The sequence below is a fragment of the Perissodus microlepis genome, chromosome 8 (genome assembly GCF_051167445.1).
Source record: "Perissodus microlepis isolate ML-2025 ecotype Zambia chromosome 8, ASM5116744v1, whole genome shotgun sequence".
In the NCBI taxonomy this organism is placed as follows: Eukaryota; Metazoa; Chordata; class Actinopteri; order Cichliformes; family Cichlidae; genus Perissodus; species Perissodus microlepis.
Genome location: NC_140468.1, coordinates 9,153,833 through 9,172,078, shown reverse-complemented (window position 1 = coordinate 9,172,078; position 18,246 = coordinate 9,153,833). Strand labels below are relative to the sequence as shown.

Below are 18,246 nucleotides of genomic sequence, written 5' to 3'. Positions count from 1 at the left end.
CCCAGATGACAAGGACCACCAACACACCAACGTCTAAGGGCATCAGCCACCGGCAGGGAGTGTGGTGAGGGGAGATAGGCCTGCGTACTTTAGAGGGCCTGAGATGTACCCAGAGAGGTTGAGTCTAAGACCCAACCTGACATATAGACACAGACAAACAGGCACACGCGGACACAGACGTGCATTCCCACCCCCATATGCACAACCAAATACTCGGCACTCACCCAACGTGTAGACAGACACAAATAGACACTGCACAGACAGTCGCACTCCCCAAACATACTCTATATCCCAGGTCCAGGTACCCCCGCCCCCAGAGGGGCAAGCCGCACCTAGACCCAGGAGATGTAACCCTTCTCTCTGGGGTGGAGGCAAGCGGACCACCTCCTTATCTGCAGTAGCAGGGAGGCCCCGCATCCCAGACCCCAGTCTGACGGCCAGCACCTCCTCCCAGCCCCCCAGCCCTGACGGCTAACAGAACCGGGGTGAGTGAAGACCTCAAACCTCCCTACGCCCGCTCATATGTAATGTTGTTGTGTGCTGTTCTAAAGTGCATTTAAAACTCAGGAGAGCATGGTACTAGCTTCCTCTCAGAGAGCAGCACGGCTCCTCCCGAAAACCCTCAGTGTCTAAATGCATTTAAAATTGAGGGTAGGGCACCAGCGCCAGAGGTGGGTTGGAGTACAACGACCATCCTCTGGATGCTGTAAAACGTGCCCACCCCCAAGGCCCTATATGTATGTGTTATGTGAGAGTGTGAGTAATGTGGATGTCTAGGTTGCAGAATAAAATTGAGGCACAGGCGGCCAGAAGGGGACAGAGGGGGAGTGCCTCCCCTGCACCCTGGTGACATACCTGCACCCCAAGCCCTGCGTGTGTGGGTGGGTGTGGTAGAGCGGGAATAGGGAGGCAGCTGAGGATGGGGAGGGAAGAAAGGGAGGGGCAAGCGGTCCCTCCCTGGGGCCAGCTCGCCCGCTGACCCCAGTAGGCACCCCCACGCTCTGGAACCCACCAGGGCAAGGAGGCCCAGGCCCATCCGGACCGGGGCCCGCAGCAGCAGCACTGCCCAGCCCCACAGAGTCCGGGGCAGCCCACCCGACTCCACCCCAGAGAAAACTGCACCCACCCCATCATCCAATCATCTCCCAAACTACACAAGACAATAGACACCCAGGTTGAGTTCATTCTCCCCCTCTCCTATATCTCTCCCCCCACCTGCAGAGTGAGCTCCTGTAGTGAGGAGACCACCTGCAAAGATGTAACAACCTCCCCACCAGTTAGAGAGCCCCCTAGTTGGGCCGATGCACCAGAGGTCCCCTGCACTGGGGCTGAGCCCCCCTGCACCCACCCGCCCACTGCTCTGGCGACACAACAGCCAGGACCCAAGCCCCCAAGGCCCGGCCAGCACCCCAGACCGGGGGTCGGAGCACCCCCAGACCCCCAAGCCTCCACGCCCGTCCCGGACCCTCCCAGGGGCAGCCAGGCTACCAGGCCAGTAACCAACGTCCGCCAGCACAGACCCTCCCCCATCTCCGCTGTACGCAGCCACAAGGAAAACACCATCCAAGAGCCCCAGAGCTTCTAACCAGGTCATGGCCACAGCCCCCAGGTTAGGCCCTCCAGGGAAACGTCCCTAGGGACTCCCCAGACGCCCTAAGGCCGTCCCTACCCCCACATCAACCACAATAGCGAAGGCAGGACCAAACCATGACCCCCCACCCCCACTAGGTGATGAAGCCGATCAAAGGAGCCCAAAGGGATTGATCAAATGTGATGGCAGAGGTTGTATCAAGACTAATGTGATCTATTAGATGGTTTTTATATTGGTTAGAATTAAGATTATTTTTATTTTTCCAGTTAATGAGGACCATTTTCTTGGCAATGCATAGGGCCGTAAAAACAACGTGGGCTGTGTTTATTTCTGCAGTGACCTCATCCAAGTTGCCCAGCAAGCATACTAAAGGGGAGGCTGGAATGTTACATTTCAGACACTTTGATAAGTCTTCACATATCTCACGCCAAAATTTCTGAACTGGTGGACAGAACCAAAGAGCGTGGATGTAATTGTCCGGTGTATTTGCTGTGCAGTGTGAGCAGTTGTTGGAAGGCGTATAGCCCATCTTGAACATCCTATGACCAGTATAGTGCACTCTGTGTAATATTTTGTATTGTATTAATTGCAAACTGGGATTTCTGATCCATTGAAAGGTTTTTAAGCATATCTGAGACCAAAGGTTTGGGTCTAAGTTGATTGATAAATCTGCTTCCCATTTTGCAATAGGAAGGGATATTGATTCATCTATTTTAGAAAGTGTTCTGTATATTTTAGACAATAATTTGGGGGGTTTTAGACTAAGAAATTGTACCACACTTGGTGGTGTTTGTAATTCAGCTTCACTGGGATTAAATTTCTTTTTTACTATGGATTTAATTTGTTGATATTCCAAAAATCGTTTCTTGTTGATCCCATATTGTATAACTAGTCTGTCAAACGAAATAAAGTCTGTTCCTTCCAATATATGTTCCAAGTATTTAATTCCTTTGCAACTCCAATCTGAAAAGTTTATCATATTATTGTTTTGTAATATGTCCGGGTTGTTCCAGATAGGTGTACGTTTGCATGGGATTAATGAAGACTCTGTCATTTTTAGAAACTCCCACCATGCTGTCAGAGAAGAGCTAATATTGATGCTTTTAAAGCATTCATGTCGTTTGATGTTTGAGCTGATAAATGGTAGGTCTGAAATTTCTAGGTTATTACATAGTGCCTGTTCTACATCTATCCAAGGTTCATCTAAGAAGGTGTGTTTAAACCATCTAGAGATGAACTGAAGCCTGTTGGCTAAAAAATAGTGATTAAAGTTAGGCAGATCTAATCCTCCTTTATCCTTGGTCCTTTGTAGTGTTTTTAAGCTGATACGTGGGGGTTTATCTTTCCAAAGGAATTTAGAAATGTACGAGTCTAGAGATCTGAACCAATCTTGTGATGGCTTATTTGGGATCATTGAAAATAAATAGTTTATTTTTGGCAAGATCATCATTTTTATAGCGGTGACCCTTCCCATGAGTGATATGGGTAAAGATTTCCATCTAGCCAGGTCGCCTTCTACTGTCTTTAAAAGTGGGATGTGGTTTAATTTAGTTAATTCTGAAAGTTTAGGAGAGACATTGATACCTAAATATTTTATATTTCCACATTGCAGTGGGGAAGGAGAAGAATTATGGAAGGAGCAATTAATCGGAAGAACTGTTGATTTCGACCAGTTAATTGAATAATCTGAGACACTTGAGAAGGAATTTATCAATGCAATTACCCCAGAGATATTGGTTTGTGAGTTTTGGAGAAAAAGTAACACATCATCTGCATAAAGGCTGATTTTATGTTCTATATTCTTACATTTTATGCCCTTAATTGTTGTAGCCTGTCTAATTGCTGCTGCTAATGGCTCAATAAAAATTGCAAACAGTGAAGGGGAGAGTGGGCATCCCTGTCTGGTGCCCCTCAGAAGAGAGAAGCGGGAGGATGTTTGGTCATTTGTTCTGACACAAGCTGTTGGGGAGTTATATAATATTTTTAACCAGTTTATGAAACAGGATCCAAAACCAAATTTATGTAAAGTTGCAAATAGAAATTTCCAGTTAACTCTGTCAAATGCTTTTTCTGCATCTAAAGAAAATATTATGGTTTCAGTGTTTTTACTGCATGAGTAGTCTATTAAATTAAGTAATCTACGTGTATTTGTTGATGAGTGCCTACCTTTTATAAAACCAGTTTGGTCAGGATGAATTAAAAGGGGGGTTATTTTCTCTAATCTCTTTGAGAGAGCTTTGCAGATTATTTTAAGGTCTACATTAATAAGGGATATTGGACGATAGCTTGAGGGATATACAGGGTCTTTGCCTGGTTTTTGTAAGAGACTGATATTTGCAGAGTTCATATTTGGTGGTAGTCTACCATTTTCTTTGATTTTTTTGCCCTGTTTTAATCTTATTTATTTATTGATCTTTTTTGTATTTTCTTTATCACTGGGGGCACCACTGAAATTTTTGTTACGTTCTTGTAACATAATGACAATAAATAAATAAATCTAAACCTTGAGACAATTTAGTTATAGTTTAGAGTTATAAACCTTGGAGGAGTCCTTTTACCTTCAGCTAAAAGCAATCAGGTTGTCTCATAATATAAAAAATAACCTACGGACATACACTTCTTTTTTTTTTTTTTCAAAAAGTCCCATGGAATAAACCTTTAGGCTGACAAGATGTTTCAATGTCTTTAATTTAAAGATTTCTGCTTGTGATGTTGTTATATACTGGACTGAGGACCCCTTTAGGATTGGCAAAACATCCCAAACAAATTAGAACAAATCAGATCACCTTCATTCTATCCATCCATCCATCCATCTATCTTCCACTTATCCAGTTGAGGGTCACAGGGGGGCTGGATCTTAGTCCCTGGCGATATGGTGGATTTGAACACAGGACTTTCTTAGGCTAGCCACTGCACCAACGTGCTGCCTGAAACAAGCTTTGAATATCAACAGAGCAGTGGTGCAGGTTCTGTCATTAAGAGGGAACTCAGTGTTGCTTCGGGGTTTCTGTCTTTGTTTCTGGCTCCGTTCTTTGATACAGCTTTATTATTTTTCTTTTGTGAAAGTTTTTCCATGTATTCTTCTCCAAAATGTAGTCATGGTTGGCATAGAAAATTACATTACTTTTAATGTACTTCTCAAAATAGTAGTTGGAGTATTTCATGTATTCATCAGTCATGAACCCATATGCATCCACCTGAGGATACAGAAAGAGAGAAAGAAAAAAAATTTTTTAGTACAGCACTTTTCAAAACATATTTTGCAGAATACCTTAATACAGGATCAATCTGGATAATGCACAGCACAAATCTACAGCAGAATGTCTATATATACATACATGCAGTCAACATTAAAAAAATATCAGAAATGTATATATATATATATATATATATATATATAAAATTCCCCACTCGCCCCTGTGGGCGGTCAATCCTTCAAGCTCGGGTCCTCTACCAGAGGCCTGGGAGCTTGAGGGTCCTGCGCAGTATCTTAGCTGTTCCTAGGACTGCGCTCTTCTGGACAGAGATCTCCGATGTTGTTCCCGGGATCTGCTGGAGCCACTCGCCTAGCTTGGGAGTCACTGCACCTAGTGCTCCGATTACCACTGGGACCACCTTCACCTTCACCCTCCACATCTTCTCGAGCTCTTCTCTGAGCCCTTGGTAGTTCTCGAGCTTCTCGTGTTCCTTCTTCCTGATGTTGCTGTCATTCGGAACCGCTACATCGATCACTACGGCCGTCTTCTTCTGTTTGTCTGCCACCACTATGTCCGGTTGGTTAGCCACCACCATTTTGTCCGTCTGTATCTGGAAGTCCCACAGGATCTTAGCTCGGTCATTCTCCATCACCCTTGGGGGCATCTCCCATTTTGACTTCGGGACTTCCAGGTTATACTCGGCACAGATGTTCCTGTACACTATACCGGCCACTTGGTTATGGCGTTCCATGTATGCCTTGCCTGCTAGCATCTTGCACCCTGCTGTTATGTGCTGGATTGTCTCTGGGGCATCTTTACACAGCCTGCACCTGGGGTCTTGCCTGGTGTGATAGACCCTAGCCTCAATGGATCTTGTGCTTAGTGCTTGTTCCTGTGCTGCCATGATTAGTGCTTCCGTGCTGTCTTTCAGTCCAGCTTTGTCCAGCCACTGGTAGGATTTCTGGATATCAGCCACCTTCTCTATCTGCCGGTGGTACATACCGTGCAGGGGCCTGTCCTTCCATGATGGTTCCTCGCCTTCCTCCACTTTCTTGGGTTTCTGCTGCCTGAGGTATTCACTGAGCACGCTGTCAGTTGGGGCCATCTTCCCAATGTATTCTTGGATGTTCGTTGTCTCATCCTGGACTGTGGTGCTGACACTCACCAGTCCCCGGCCTCCTTCCTTCCGCTTAGCGTACAGCCTCAGGGTTCTGGACTTGGGGTGAAACCCTCCATGCATGGTAAGGAGCTTTCTTGTCTTGATGTCAGCGGCTTCTATCTCCTCCTTTGGCCAGCCTATTACCCCAGCAGGGTACCTGATCACGGGCATGGCGTAGGTGTTGATAGCCTGGATCAGCTGACTCCTCAGGACTTGCCTGACCCTCTGCAGGTACTTGGTGGTTGCAGCTTTCCTAGCGGCCTCTTCATGGTTCACTGGAATATCTATCTATCTATCTATCTATCTATCTATCTATCTATCTATCTATATATATATATATATATATATATAAAATATATCTTCAGGAACTAAGATCATGCTCCCCTGTGACCCTCAAAAGCTAAAGGGTTGTTAACTAATTCTAGTGCCAAGTAAAAACCACAATGATTAGTGGTCATTAAAACTGATGATTTTCTCATAAATCACAACACTTGGGTGGGTCCTGGGTCGTGTGACCCAGTGTTTCAAGTTTCATGGTATTTGGTTTTTCATTATTTATGTTTTGGTTCATTTCAAGTTTTCAAGGTTTTCATGATTTTTGTTCTGGGCTTGTTTCCGTTTTTGCTCCAGTTCAAAATCATGTTCATAGTTGCTATAGTCATTTCTGGTTTCCCATTTTAGGTCCTAGTTTAGCTTTTGCCACTGTCCTTGCTGCCTAGTTTTGCTTTTATGTAATCAACCATAATAAAGGCTTGCTTTTCTTTTTTGAAGGTCAAGGTCAAATTATATATAGCACATTTTCAGACAGACGATGTTGCACAAAGTGCTTAACAATATAAAAAGAAACAATGTAAAACAATAATAACAATATAAAACAATTATAGGACAATAAAAGAATGAAAACAATAACTAAGACTGTCAAATAAGACCAAAGTCCTTGGGTTATAGTGTGTTAAAAGCCAGGGCATAAAAATATGTTCCGTCGTCCGCAGTGTCTGCTTTTGGATCTCTTTCTCTAATCTCCAAGCAAACCGTGACAGACATACTTCTCTCTCCTGGATAAACTGCCTTTATAGGTTTAGATGCATTGCTAGGACACATTGTCATCTGCAGTACTAACCCTAGCCCACATTTTGATATCAGATAGATATCAAAAAAATTTGATATCAGATAGATATCAAAAAAATTTGATATCAGATAGATATCAAAATTTGCTGTATCACACAGAACTGCCATTTGAGGTGGTTTGAGCATTTGATTTGGAGGCCTGCTTCACACTTCCTAGATTGCGTAGTTTGGGCATTGAAAGAGGACCCAGGGCAACTTCAAGATACGTTTAACAGATTACATGTCCCGCCTGGCTTTGGGGTCCCTTGATGTCTCCTCTAATTTCCAATGAGCTGCAGGAAGTGGCTGGGGTGGGGGAAGTAAGAGGATCTCTGCTCAGACTGCTGTCCGGAATAAGATGAGCAGCAAAACAAAAATGGATGGACAGATGAGCTTGGATGAAAACAATGCAATGCTTTCTGCTATGCAAACAGAGTAGCATTTGTACTGATATGTTTAAAATATGTGATGTTCAGTTTTATCCAATTTGCAAAATTGTGTGTTAAATAATTTCTTTTAATGAAAGAGCTGCTCTGGGGTTCAGTGCCTGTCAGTATCTGTATTGTGTGCTTTGAAATCTGTGACTCTCACAATGAAATGTAAAGGTGATATTAACTCACTGTATCACATGTGTGCAAAGCCAGGAAGAGAGTGAACGCTCCGTTGGTTGGTCTGACTATTGGCCAGAATGTTTCATTCAGATTAGGTGACTTTAGGAACCTGCGGATAAAAATAGCTTCAATGGAAAATGAACAGAAAACAAACCAAACATATAAAAAGAAGAAGAAAAAAAAATACTGACAAGTAAGGAAACACTGCATCCTTCACACTGACCTTTAAGTTAAAATAGCTTCAGGAAAGGCTGTAAATGATTGTTGGCTGTAAATGATCAAATATTTGATTGTTGGATTTATAACAATTAAATGATTTTGAGTTCAATCACCAAAAATAATATTTTATGGTGATTGCGTGGCCCAGATATCTTACAATATTTAATTAGTTATTTCATGATTTACTGGCTTGGAAAAAATTTCTGCTTTCCATGAATGATAAAAATAATTATTTTTTGCTTCCTAATGTCGTTTTACCCATTTTGGCAATTCGACATTACCTTCAAATGTAAGCATCTTATTTGTCATTATTATATTTAAATAGGATAAAATCTGGTATTTTAATGTTGGGGTTTTTTTGGGGGGTTTTTCAGTTTTTGGTGTGTGTGTGTGTGTTTTTTATCTAATTATTTATTTTTACCTCCGGTAACAACTGACCTGTTCCTCACGTATCGGAGGAAGTCCTGGTGTAGAACGTAGAAGCGGCTCTCATTGTACTGCCCTGAATAGTAGTCCCTTGGCCTGGTGAGGTTAAAACACAAAAGACAGGAGGGATAATTTATATTATTAGTTTTTTTTCTTTTGTTTGTTTCTTCTTCTTTTTTTTTTAAATTGCCTATTAAAACCTAAAACCAAAGTGGATTACAACCCAAGTTTCATGTTGTTTTGGGTGTTTCAAGAGTGTATTTGTCATTTGAATCTGTTAAGCAAGACACCTGTGCGTCTCTCACTTGGTTGTTGGTGCACTCAGCAGTGACATCTGGGAGCTGTGACAAAGGCCATGGATTTTTACTAGCTAGACAAAACCATAGCTGCTCTTAAAAAGTTGTCTAATGTCAATTTAAAGCAATTAGAAAATCTAAATTTGTTAAAGAAAGAGAAAAATAACCAGTGTATGTAACAGTCATGTACATCAATGAGAAATCACAAATGAAAGCTAAAAATTTAACAATGAGCATAAATCAAAACTTTCAGTCAATTTCCTGCATGATAATCACCATTCCTTGTCGAATTGGCCACCAGAGACCTGCTGTCCTTTGAGAAGACCCTCGAGCCATTGAAAATCTCTTATTCCCTCAGGAATCATCACATATTTTATTCCCTGCCAAGAGAAAAATTATGCAGAGTAATCATCTTTATTTTGTGGAGATTATAAAAAGTATCACAATCCTGTCTAAGCTTTAGTACCTCATCATGAGGGGCAGATTTGTATCCATATGTCCCAAAAACAGAAGGTGATGCAGTGATGGAGTACGCTGTGTGAATGTACACTGATGTTCTATTTCCTACATCTTCCTCAAAACCTTTGGTAATGGCACCGTTCATCCTGCCAAACAGACACAATTCAGAAAATTGATCTTTGGTTTGGTTTATGTTGATTTAATTGCAATGTTCAAGTTCAGTCACTATACAGGGAGTGCAGAATTATTAGGCAAATGAGTATTTTGTCCACATCATCCTCTTCATGCATGTTGTCTTACTCCAAGCTGTATAGGCTCGAAAGCCTACTACCAATTAAGCATATTAGGTGATGTGCATCTCTGTAATGAGAAGGGGTGTGGTCTAATGACATCAACACCCTATATCAGGTGTGCATAATTATTAGGCAACGTCCTTTCCTTTGGCAAAATGGGTCAAAAGAAGGACTTGACAGGCTCAGAAAAGTCAAAAATAGTGAGATATCTTGCAGAGGGATGCAGCAGTCTCAAAATTGCAAAGCTTCTGAAGCGTGATCATCGAACAATCAAGCGTTTCATTCAAAATAGTCAACAGGGTCGCAAGAAGCGTGTGGAAAAACCAAGGCGCAAAATAACTGCCCATGAACTGAGAAAAGTCAAGCGTGCAGCTGCCAAGATGCCACTTGCCACCAGCTTGGCCATATTTCAGAGCTGCAACATCACTGGAGTGCCCAAAAGCACAAGTTGTGCAATACTCAGAGACATGGCCAAGGTAAGAAAGGCTGAAAGACGACCACCACTGAACAAGACACACAAGCTGAAACGTCAAGACTGGGCCAAGAAATATCTCAAGACTGATTTTTCTAAGGTTTTATGGACTGATGAAATGAGAGTGAGTCTTGATGGGCCAGATGGATGGGCCCATGGCTGGATTGGTAAAGGGCAGAGAGCTCCAGTCCGACTCAGACGCCAGCAAGGTGGAGGTGGAGTACTGGTTTGGGCTGGTATCATCAAAGATGAGCTTGTGGGGCCTTTTCGGGTTGAGGATGGAGTCAAGCTCAACTCCCAGTCCTACTGCCAGTTTCTGGAAGACACCTTCTTCAAGCAGTGGTACAGGAAGAAGTCTGCATCCTTCAAGAAAAACATGATTTTCATGCAGGACAATGCTCCATCACACGCGTCCAAGTACTCCACAGCGTGGCTGGCAAGAAAGGGTATAAAAGAAGAAAAACTAATGACATGGCCTCCTTGTTCACCTGATCTGAACCCCATTGAGAACCTGTGGTCCATCATCAAATGTGAGATTTACAAGGAGGGAAAACAGTACACCTCTCTGAACAGTGTCTGGGAGGCTGTGGTTGCTGCTGCACGCAATGTTGATGGTGAACAGATCAAAACACTGACAGAATCCATGGATGGCAGGCTTTTGAGTGTCCTTGCAAAGAAAGGTGGCTATATTGGTCGCTGATTTGTTTTTGTTTTGTTTTTGAATGTCAGAAATGTATATTTGCGAATGTGGAGATGTTATATTGGTTTCACTGGTAAAAATAAATAATTGAACTGGGTATATATTTGTTTTTTGTTAAGTTGCCTAATAATTATGCACAGTAATAGTCACCTGCACACACAGATATCCCCCTAAAATAGCTAAAACTAAAAACAAACTAAAAACTACTTCCAAAAACATTCAGCTTTGATATTAATGAGTTTTTTGGGTTCATTGAGAACATGGTTGTTGTTCAATAATAAAATTACTCCTCAAAAATACAACTTGCCTAATAATTCTGCACTCCCTGTAGTTCAAGCGACAGGATTCACACTGAAAGCGGTGTGATATGCCTTTCATCTTATTGTGCTTTTCCTTAGTTTCTGTCTTATAGCAGCATTTGTCCAAGGATTTCCTTGATGCCTTCCCATAAAGTACAAGAGAATTTTTTTTAATGCAAGTTTATTTACATCAATAAAAAATGTTTTCAGCAATTAATTTCTATATTAATTTCTAGTTATTAATAACCCTTTTTGTCAGTTTTGAGTAATTTTCCCAGTATTTTGACTTAGTGGGGGAAACAAACTAGTTTTTCAGCTCTTGACCCTGTATGATGTCACTAAGTGCTCATATCTCAGGAGTGTTAGTACAAAAGCCTCATCCACCTGCCGTCTAGTTGTATGCAAGACTGGAAATAAGGATCAGCATAATATTAATTAGCTGCAATAGCGCCATTGTTTAGTAGGTTGCGGTACCAAAAAAATCTAACAGACTTCCATTCAAAGAGGTGAAACTTATGGCGTAAATAAATTTTCCATGAGTCACTAGCTAAAATCTCTTTTTTTAGTGTTCTCAACCATTTCGAAATCAGTTCCACAAATAGCATGAATGTTAGGTCTGTTTGATGACTGATGTGATTCATATTTCTAGTCTGGAGTACCAGTGGGTGGTGTCATTTACCAGTACAGCTGAGTCACATGCCGGTAAGAGATCTTTTCAGACAATAGCTGGTGTTGTTTAGGCTTAGGAAATAACAGTCAGTCTGGGAACTCAAAGGCAATCTTGGCATTCCTCATATAAAGTCGGTTCTTTCTACTTGTATCACTTCCTTAAGAGTTGAGGTAAGAACAAGTTTTGTGAGTGTAATTGCTTGGCTTCTCATTTGAGTTTGAAAGTGTATTTCCTTCTTTGGATTTCATGTAAGGGTGTGGGACACACCACACTGGGTCAGTGTAAGCTTTCCTGTCTTCTTTTCACTGTCCTATCAACATAAAATAAAAAAAAAAAATAATAATATTATTCAGGAATAGACCTCCACATCAGCATGGGTATAAGAGCAGAGGAAGCAAAGAATTTGCAGTTTTCTCCAGAAAACTGTTGAAGCATCTCTCTCTGAGATGAATCTGTGAGTTCCTGTACTAATAGATCATTAAAATGTTGGTAAAGACCAAAATGATTGCACACTTGTGCCATATTACAAAAATCATTGGGTGGACAGCAAGCTGAAATCAGACTTGCGACAATGGTGAGCATTAGGTTTAATAGTTAAGCTGGTTCAGCTGGTTCTTTATGGATAGAGGCTTTGGCATCTGGAGAGGACCATTCCTATCAGAATGAAATTTCTCTTCATTGCTAAAAAGTGATTACACAGAGACTTATAATTATTTCAAGTAACTCTTCCTTTCTCCAGGGATATAATTAGATCCCTTGGAAGGAGGAGAAAGACATAATGAGAAAGATATGATGAAAATATACAGCTATAAATGTTAAATGGTCACATATAGTTTGAATGACCTATTTGTGACTGTTAAATTAAAAACTTATAAATATCAATTCTTGTTTCAGCAAGGTGACAATAAAACTGACTATTTGGAACTAGCACAAGAAAGCTGGTCTTCAATCACTAACCTGTGGGTAGGCATACATATAATTGTGGTAAGTGCACAGACATTTAGGCAATATCCTGGTTCAGACATTTAAGTGTTTGACACTATGGTGTCAAAGTGTGAACCTCCTCCCTGTATGCATCCTCTTTGTTGTCAGTCATGAGTCGAATGATCCGTGATGTCCATGTTATGGATGGATTGACAGTTATGTGTACAGAGCATATAGAGGAGGATCGCAATGACTCTAGTGCTCATATTGAGGCTTGGGGTATTTGCTTGTCCAGCCTGACAGCCTGGGGGCATTTGGTGAGCTAATATAGTATCTAGTAACATATTTAAGTCAGTGCATAAACTTTGTCCAACAGCTTATTTGAAACAATGTCATTAAATGGCGAGCTGAAGTCCATGAAGAGCATCCATATCAAGTGTGTTTGTCTACGGGAGTAAGGGCTGAGTTAATCTGTTTCCTATATTTTATTGGTGTAAAGTTATTGCAACTGATAATGCTGTCTGATATGATGGGGTTTTCATCCTGTGACCAACCAGTCATATACTGTAGCTTACAATGAGGGTCAAAGGACAGAATGCACCTTATACATAAACAGTGGCTTGAAAGATAAATAAATAAATAAATAAATAAATAAATAAATAAATAAATAAATAAATAATAAGACAAGATATAGCACTGTTTCTGTCAAACATATTTGCCTCAATATCGAATTGTTTCCTGTCTTTCTTTCTTTTTTGTACATATTTGTCACATGCTGTATGTTTTTGATTGTGAAAGTAATTTCAATATTAGACACTAAAGTAAATGCAGAACACAAACTTTTGTATATGATGATTTAATTTAGTAAGGAAACAACAAAAAAACTATCCAACCCTGACCCAACGAAAAAAAAAAAAATTATAGTCCAGCCAATCCAGAGTTTAAGTAGAATGCAAAAATTTGACAAAAAAAGTAATTTGTTCGCCATTTGTTACCATCTTTAAACCAGAGGCTTAATATAAGCCATATATACAGATATATAGAGATAGCACATGAAAAACTAAGTTTCATGACAATTTCATTAATTGAAAAAAAGAGCTAGCTTATTCATGAGTCAGAAAAAAGTACATGTAAGTACAGCAGTTTGCAAATGAATCAATCACTTAATCACTGTTTGAAAACACCGTATGACAACAGTGATGGATTATTTAGCAGGAAAGCTTTGACTGGTAGGAAAAGGAACTCTTAGGCAATGGGAAATATTTACGACAAATTATTTCTGCAACACTAGTTCCTAGGCTTCTTTGTCACAATATTATATCATAATTATTGCTACTTTTGTCATTTCTGTTTGTAAGGGTTTTCTTTTTATATGCTCCCATTGTCTTTAAGCTCTGCTACAAAAAAGGATAAAAAAAATCTGCTCAACCAATATATGTGAAAACACCCAAATACATGTCTGCACATGTTCCTGCTTCTTATTTCTTGGAGGTTTTTTCTTTTTCTTTTTTAAGTTGTTCAAAAGAAAGAAGTTCTTGAAGAACAACTGCAGATTTTCTGAGAGAAATGAGTTTCATATCAGTGTCTGTATAAGTGTACACAAATTATATCTCAAAGGCTCTCCACCATAGTTAAATATTGTCCTATGCATTCTAATACACAGAAATAATACACTGATTTTTTTTTTTAAGGTGTTGAATATCCTGGAATTTTAAGAGGTGTGTTCTTCTCTTGGATCCTTCTTTAGCTCTCTGACAGGTTTCATTGCAGGCTTTCTTTCTGTGCTATCTGCCCAACGCTACAATTACATATGCTTGAGTGTAAACAGAGATTAGGCAGTTTGGTTTGGCAGTTAGTTTGGGTGAGCTGATATACTCCCTGACAGCAGCTCTCTCCACTCTCTGTTTACATATGCCCGGCATGAGAGTCTAATCCTAACCCAGTCACAACTGGCCATTGTGTTCGGTTTGCTATGTTAAGATATGATATGTTTAGTTATGATACATAAGAGCAATTCTCTCTTTATACATTCAGAAAATTTTGTGAATAGAAATAACTTATAGGTTAATTTGAGTAACGTCTTGCAAAAAAAAAAAAAATCTCTGGCCACTTTATTAGGTACACCTATTCAACCCAAACCTCTGGTAAGCCAGTCATAAGGCTTTTCAATTCAAATTTAATATAGACATGTAGAAATTGTGAAAGAAAGGTGACCCCAGTGACTTTGAAAGTGGCATGGTTGTTGGTGCCGACAGGCTGGTCTATTTCAGAAAGTTCTGAAGGGAAAAAGGACTCCAGCATAGTACTAATAAGGTTTACCTCATAAAGTACCTGGAGAGTTTATGTGATGTTGTACCAAAGAAGAAATACTCTCTTTGTGATGCTTTCAGCCACTTAATTTATCTTGATCTTAAAGGCTTATAATATATTTTAGTGGTATTTTTTAAATACCACTGAAATATGGTATTAGCTGGATGTTTCTAGAGATTTCATCAGACCTAAGTGATTGTTGTGCTCTCCATTAAACTGCTCTCAAATAGGAACATTTTACTACCCTTCAGTTCAGAGAATAGAGAATAGGCAGGTATTTTTTGAAGCTCTTTCTTACCGAAAAATGTAATCATGAGCATCGATCTCTGCACCCACTTTTGAGCCGTTCAGAATTCCCGCAGTACCCACCACAGCACAGTGAACACAGCCATCGCCCCCTGGTTTTGGGAGGAGCAGTGGCTCTTTTGGCTTTGGAATCAGCTTCACTGAAGCCATCACATCTGCAAACGAAAAGAGAACGCATAAGTACAGACACTTACAGGAGCAAACCTGTTCAGACTTGTGGATGCCAGATTTTCATCCTAACATGCAAATTTCACAGCAGAATTTCATCAGACCAAATAGTGTTTTTTCCAATCTTATGTTTTCCAGTTTTGCTGGATTAGGGTTAGACTAAAACTAACTAAACTAAACTGTAGTCTTAGTTTCCTGTTTTGATAGGAGTGGCAACTGGTGTGGCTTTCTGGTGATTCAAGTTTCAATTTGTTATGTGTTCTTCTGCATACTTTAGTTGTAACAAGTGTTTATTTGCTGTTGTCTTCATATTAATTCAAATAAATCTGGCTGTTCTCCTCTGAACCCAGAGAACTGCCAGTGCTCCCTACCATTTTATGAATTATTTTTATTGTTTTATAATTTTATTATTGTATTGTGATGGGTTATTATCATTATCATTTGACTTATGGATGGCAAAAAGTAATTTTTTCATTCACAAAAAAACTTTTTTCAGTGCAGAAAAAAAGCTTCTATAGTAAGCTCTAGAGATGGTTGTGTGGGAAAATTAAAATCCCAGTAGATCAACACTTTCTGAAATATTCAGGCCAGCCCATTTGGCACCAGCAACTGCGCCACACTTAAATACAAATAAATCTTCTTTCGTTGCCCATTCAGACGCTCAGTTTGAACTTCAGCAGGTAATCTTGACCATATCTATGTGTCTAAATTGAGTTGCTGCTATGGGATTGGATGATTAGGTATTTGCATTAAAGAGCCGTTGAACAGATATATAATGAAATGACTGTATTTTCATTGGGTGCGGTAAGAATAATGTCATGTCTTTCAATACAAGTTCAATCTTAGCTTTTTTGACTGATTGTTTAATTACTTCTTTATAAGCTTGATGAGCTTTGACTTACTTCACCGGGACCTTTGTCTCTCTGGTGCTGGAAATAGTGTAATTACAGAACTGAAAAGTGTGTGTGACACAAAAACAATAATAAAATGTGACATAATATTTCTTAACACTTAAGGTAACTGTCTTTCTTATTGACGTGTATCTTTTTCACAATTATTTTATCAGAATATTTGGAGTTAGAATTAGGAAGAGGAAATTAAATCATAAAGAAAATATCTATTATTCCATTACTTAGCAGTCTGTCACACAATACTGATACTTGACCTGATATCAGTTTCACAACTACCTACCATCATATTTGTACTCCATAAACCCAAAAGGATTGTTAAAATGTGAAAGGCGATTCCACTCGCTCATATTAATGTTGTCCTTGTGCAGAAACAAACGTATGTTGGGAAGAAAACCCTTCTTGAAGTTCTCATCCTGAGAGTTTCGCAGTGATTGGGCACATGTCTGATAATCACAGAAATATTAAATTGTGAAATAGGTTAAAATGATTTTGTGCCAGACTTATTTTAGAAACCTTTAGGAATAATTAAATGGAGTGAAACCATTAAGAAACCCAGTCAAACAGAAAATACAGGACAGTTACAGCAGAGGCAACAGACTGACTGCATTGCTGAGCTCACTTAAGCGTTGCCAGCCCACAGCCATCAAGTTAATTACTACATTTATACTGTTTCTGTCATATTGTGTCTTAGCATGCTTACTGTTGGTCTAGGTGGGGCATCCTGGTTATAGACATCATCAAAATCCCACTGAGGAGCCTTTGTGAAATTTCCTTGGTAGAGGAGAGGTATTGGAGTCTCAGCCACGGCTCCATGTGTAGAGTATTTCGGTTCTGTCACTGGGTTTGTTTGTGTTGAATCAACATTTTTTGCTCGGCTGGTTGTGGTAGACACAGAAAGCAGTGCAGTTGTTTTTTCTTTCTGTCCCCAGAGTTTAATATCAAACGAAAGGCTTTCCAATCTGGGTTTATGTTTTCCTGAGAAAGTTATCCAACTGAATCATAAATTTGACAGAAAAGCACAAATGGAAACAGGACAAAAGGGAGCAAAAAGGAAAGTTCAGAATTAGCAAAACAATTTATGGTTCCTTTTTTAAAAAACAAAACAAAATAAAACAAACTACTTACCGTTTTGATAACTTTTCCTGAGATAGAATCAAAACCACAAAACAAACTGTCATTATAAGGAGCAACGAAAACATCCTGGATGTGTGGACTGCCATCGCTGTTGAGTGAAGGCTTCGCCGTTAAATTGAACACACATAGATACACATATGCACTCCCTTCTGGATTTGACTCACTGAAGTGACTGGGCTGGGCTACACCACAGTTTGCGGACAGATATTCAGTCAAATATATTCAGACACACAAAGCCAACCACACAGAGCTTAACAGCAATGTGGTTTGTTACACAACAATGGAACTTCAGAAACAGACATAACTCAGGGATTAAACCTGTTATACATGTAGTATTTTAAAACTAAAATAAACAGCCACAGCATTCCTTTAATAACGTTGAAAACTGCAAAAAGGTTCATTTGGTTTGTCTTGTGAATTTGACCGTGTGTGGGTGCGTCCTGCCATCTCCCTGCCTTAGGTGCCACACTTTTTGTACAGCTGACTCTACTCAGCAATTAAGATAAGGGGCAAAAAGTCTTGTTGGTTTTGTAGCCAGTGGGATGTGTGTGTGTGTGAGATGACTGCTTATTCCTGCTCAGTAGAGAGGAGTGTGTTTTTTGGTAATTAACTTATTTTTTAGTTTAGTGACAAACTCCTGGGTTTTGTTGTTTTCTTTCTTTAAAGGGTGATAGTGGCTTGTCTGTCACTTTTAGTTTAATTAGTAATTCAATTATTAGAGAAAATCTTTAATTTAACGGGGGGCACCCTAGTTATATTTTTTTGTGCTTATTATATCTTTAATTGGTGATTCACTGTTATCTCACTACACTTTACATGTTCTATGACATTACTTAAAGATACCACTAGGTGGCGCTTAGCGCAGAGGAGGAGCATAAACCCCCTTGGAGGCAAATCTGCAGAATAAATCCTGAAGTTGAAACTTTAAACAAGCTCATGATCTTTATTTTACTTGAGTCATTTTGAGAGTTACTAGTGCTGAAAATGACTCATA

General features: G+C 39.9%; 1 protein-coding gene across 1 annotated transcript; it reads right to left on the bottom strand.

Annotated features, from left to right (window-relative positions):
* Positions 1-4,136: 4,136 nt before the first annotated feature.
* Positions 4,137-17,489, bottom strand: LOC146381353 (alpha-N-acetylgalactosaminide alpha-2,6-sialyltransferase 1-like). The gene is made up of 9 exons (XM_084937348.1): positions 17,244-17,489; positions 16,819-17,110; positions 16,399-16,561; positions 15,032-15,194; positions 9,073-9,211; positions 8,883-8,986; positions 8,323-8,406; positions 7,675-7,774; positions 4,137-4,788 (listed from the first exon to the last, which is right to left on the bottom strand). Exons 1-9 carry the CDS (start codon positions 17,336-17,338, stop codon positions 4,579-4,581), a joined length of 1,350 nt encoding a protein of 449 aa, XP_084793474.1. The 5' UTR covers positions 17,339-17,489; the 3' UTR covers positions 4,137-4,578.
* Positions 17,490-18,246: the final 757 nt, after the last annotated feature.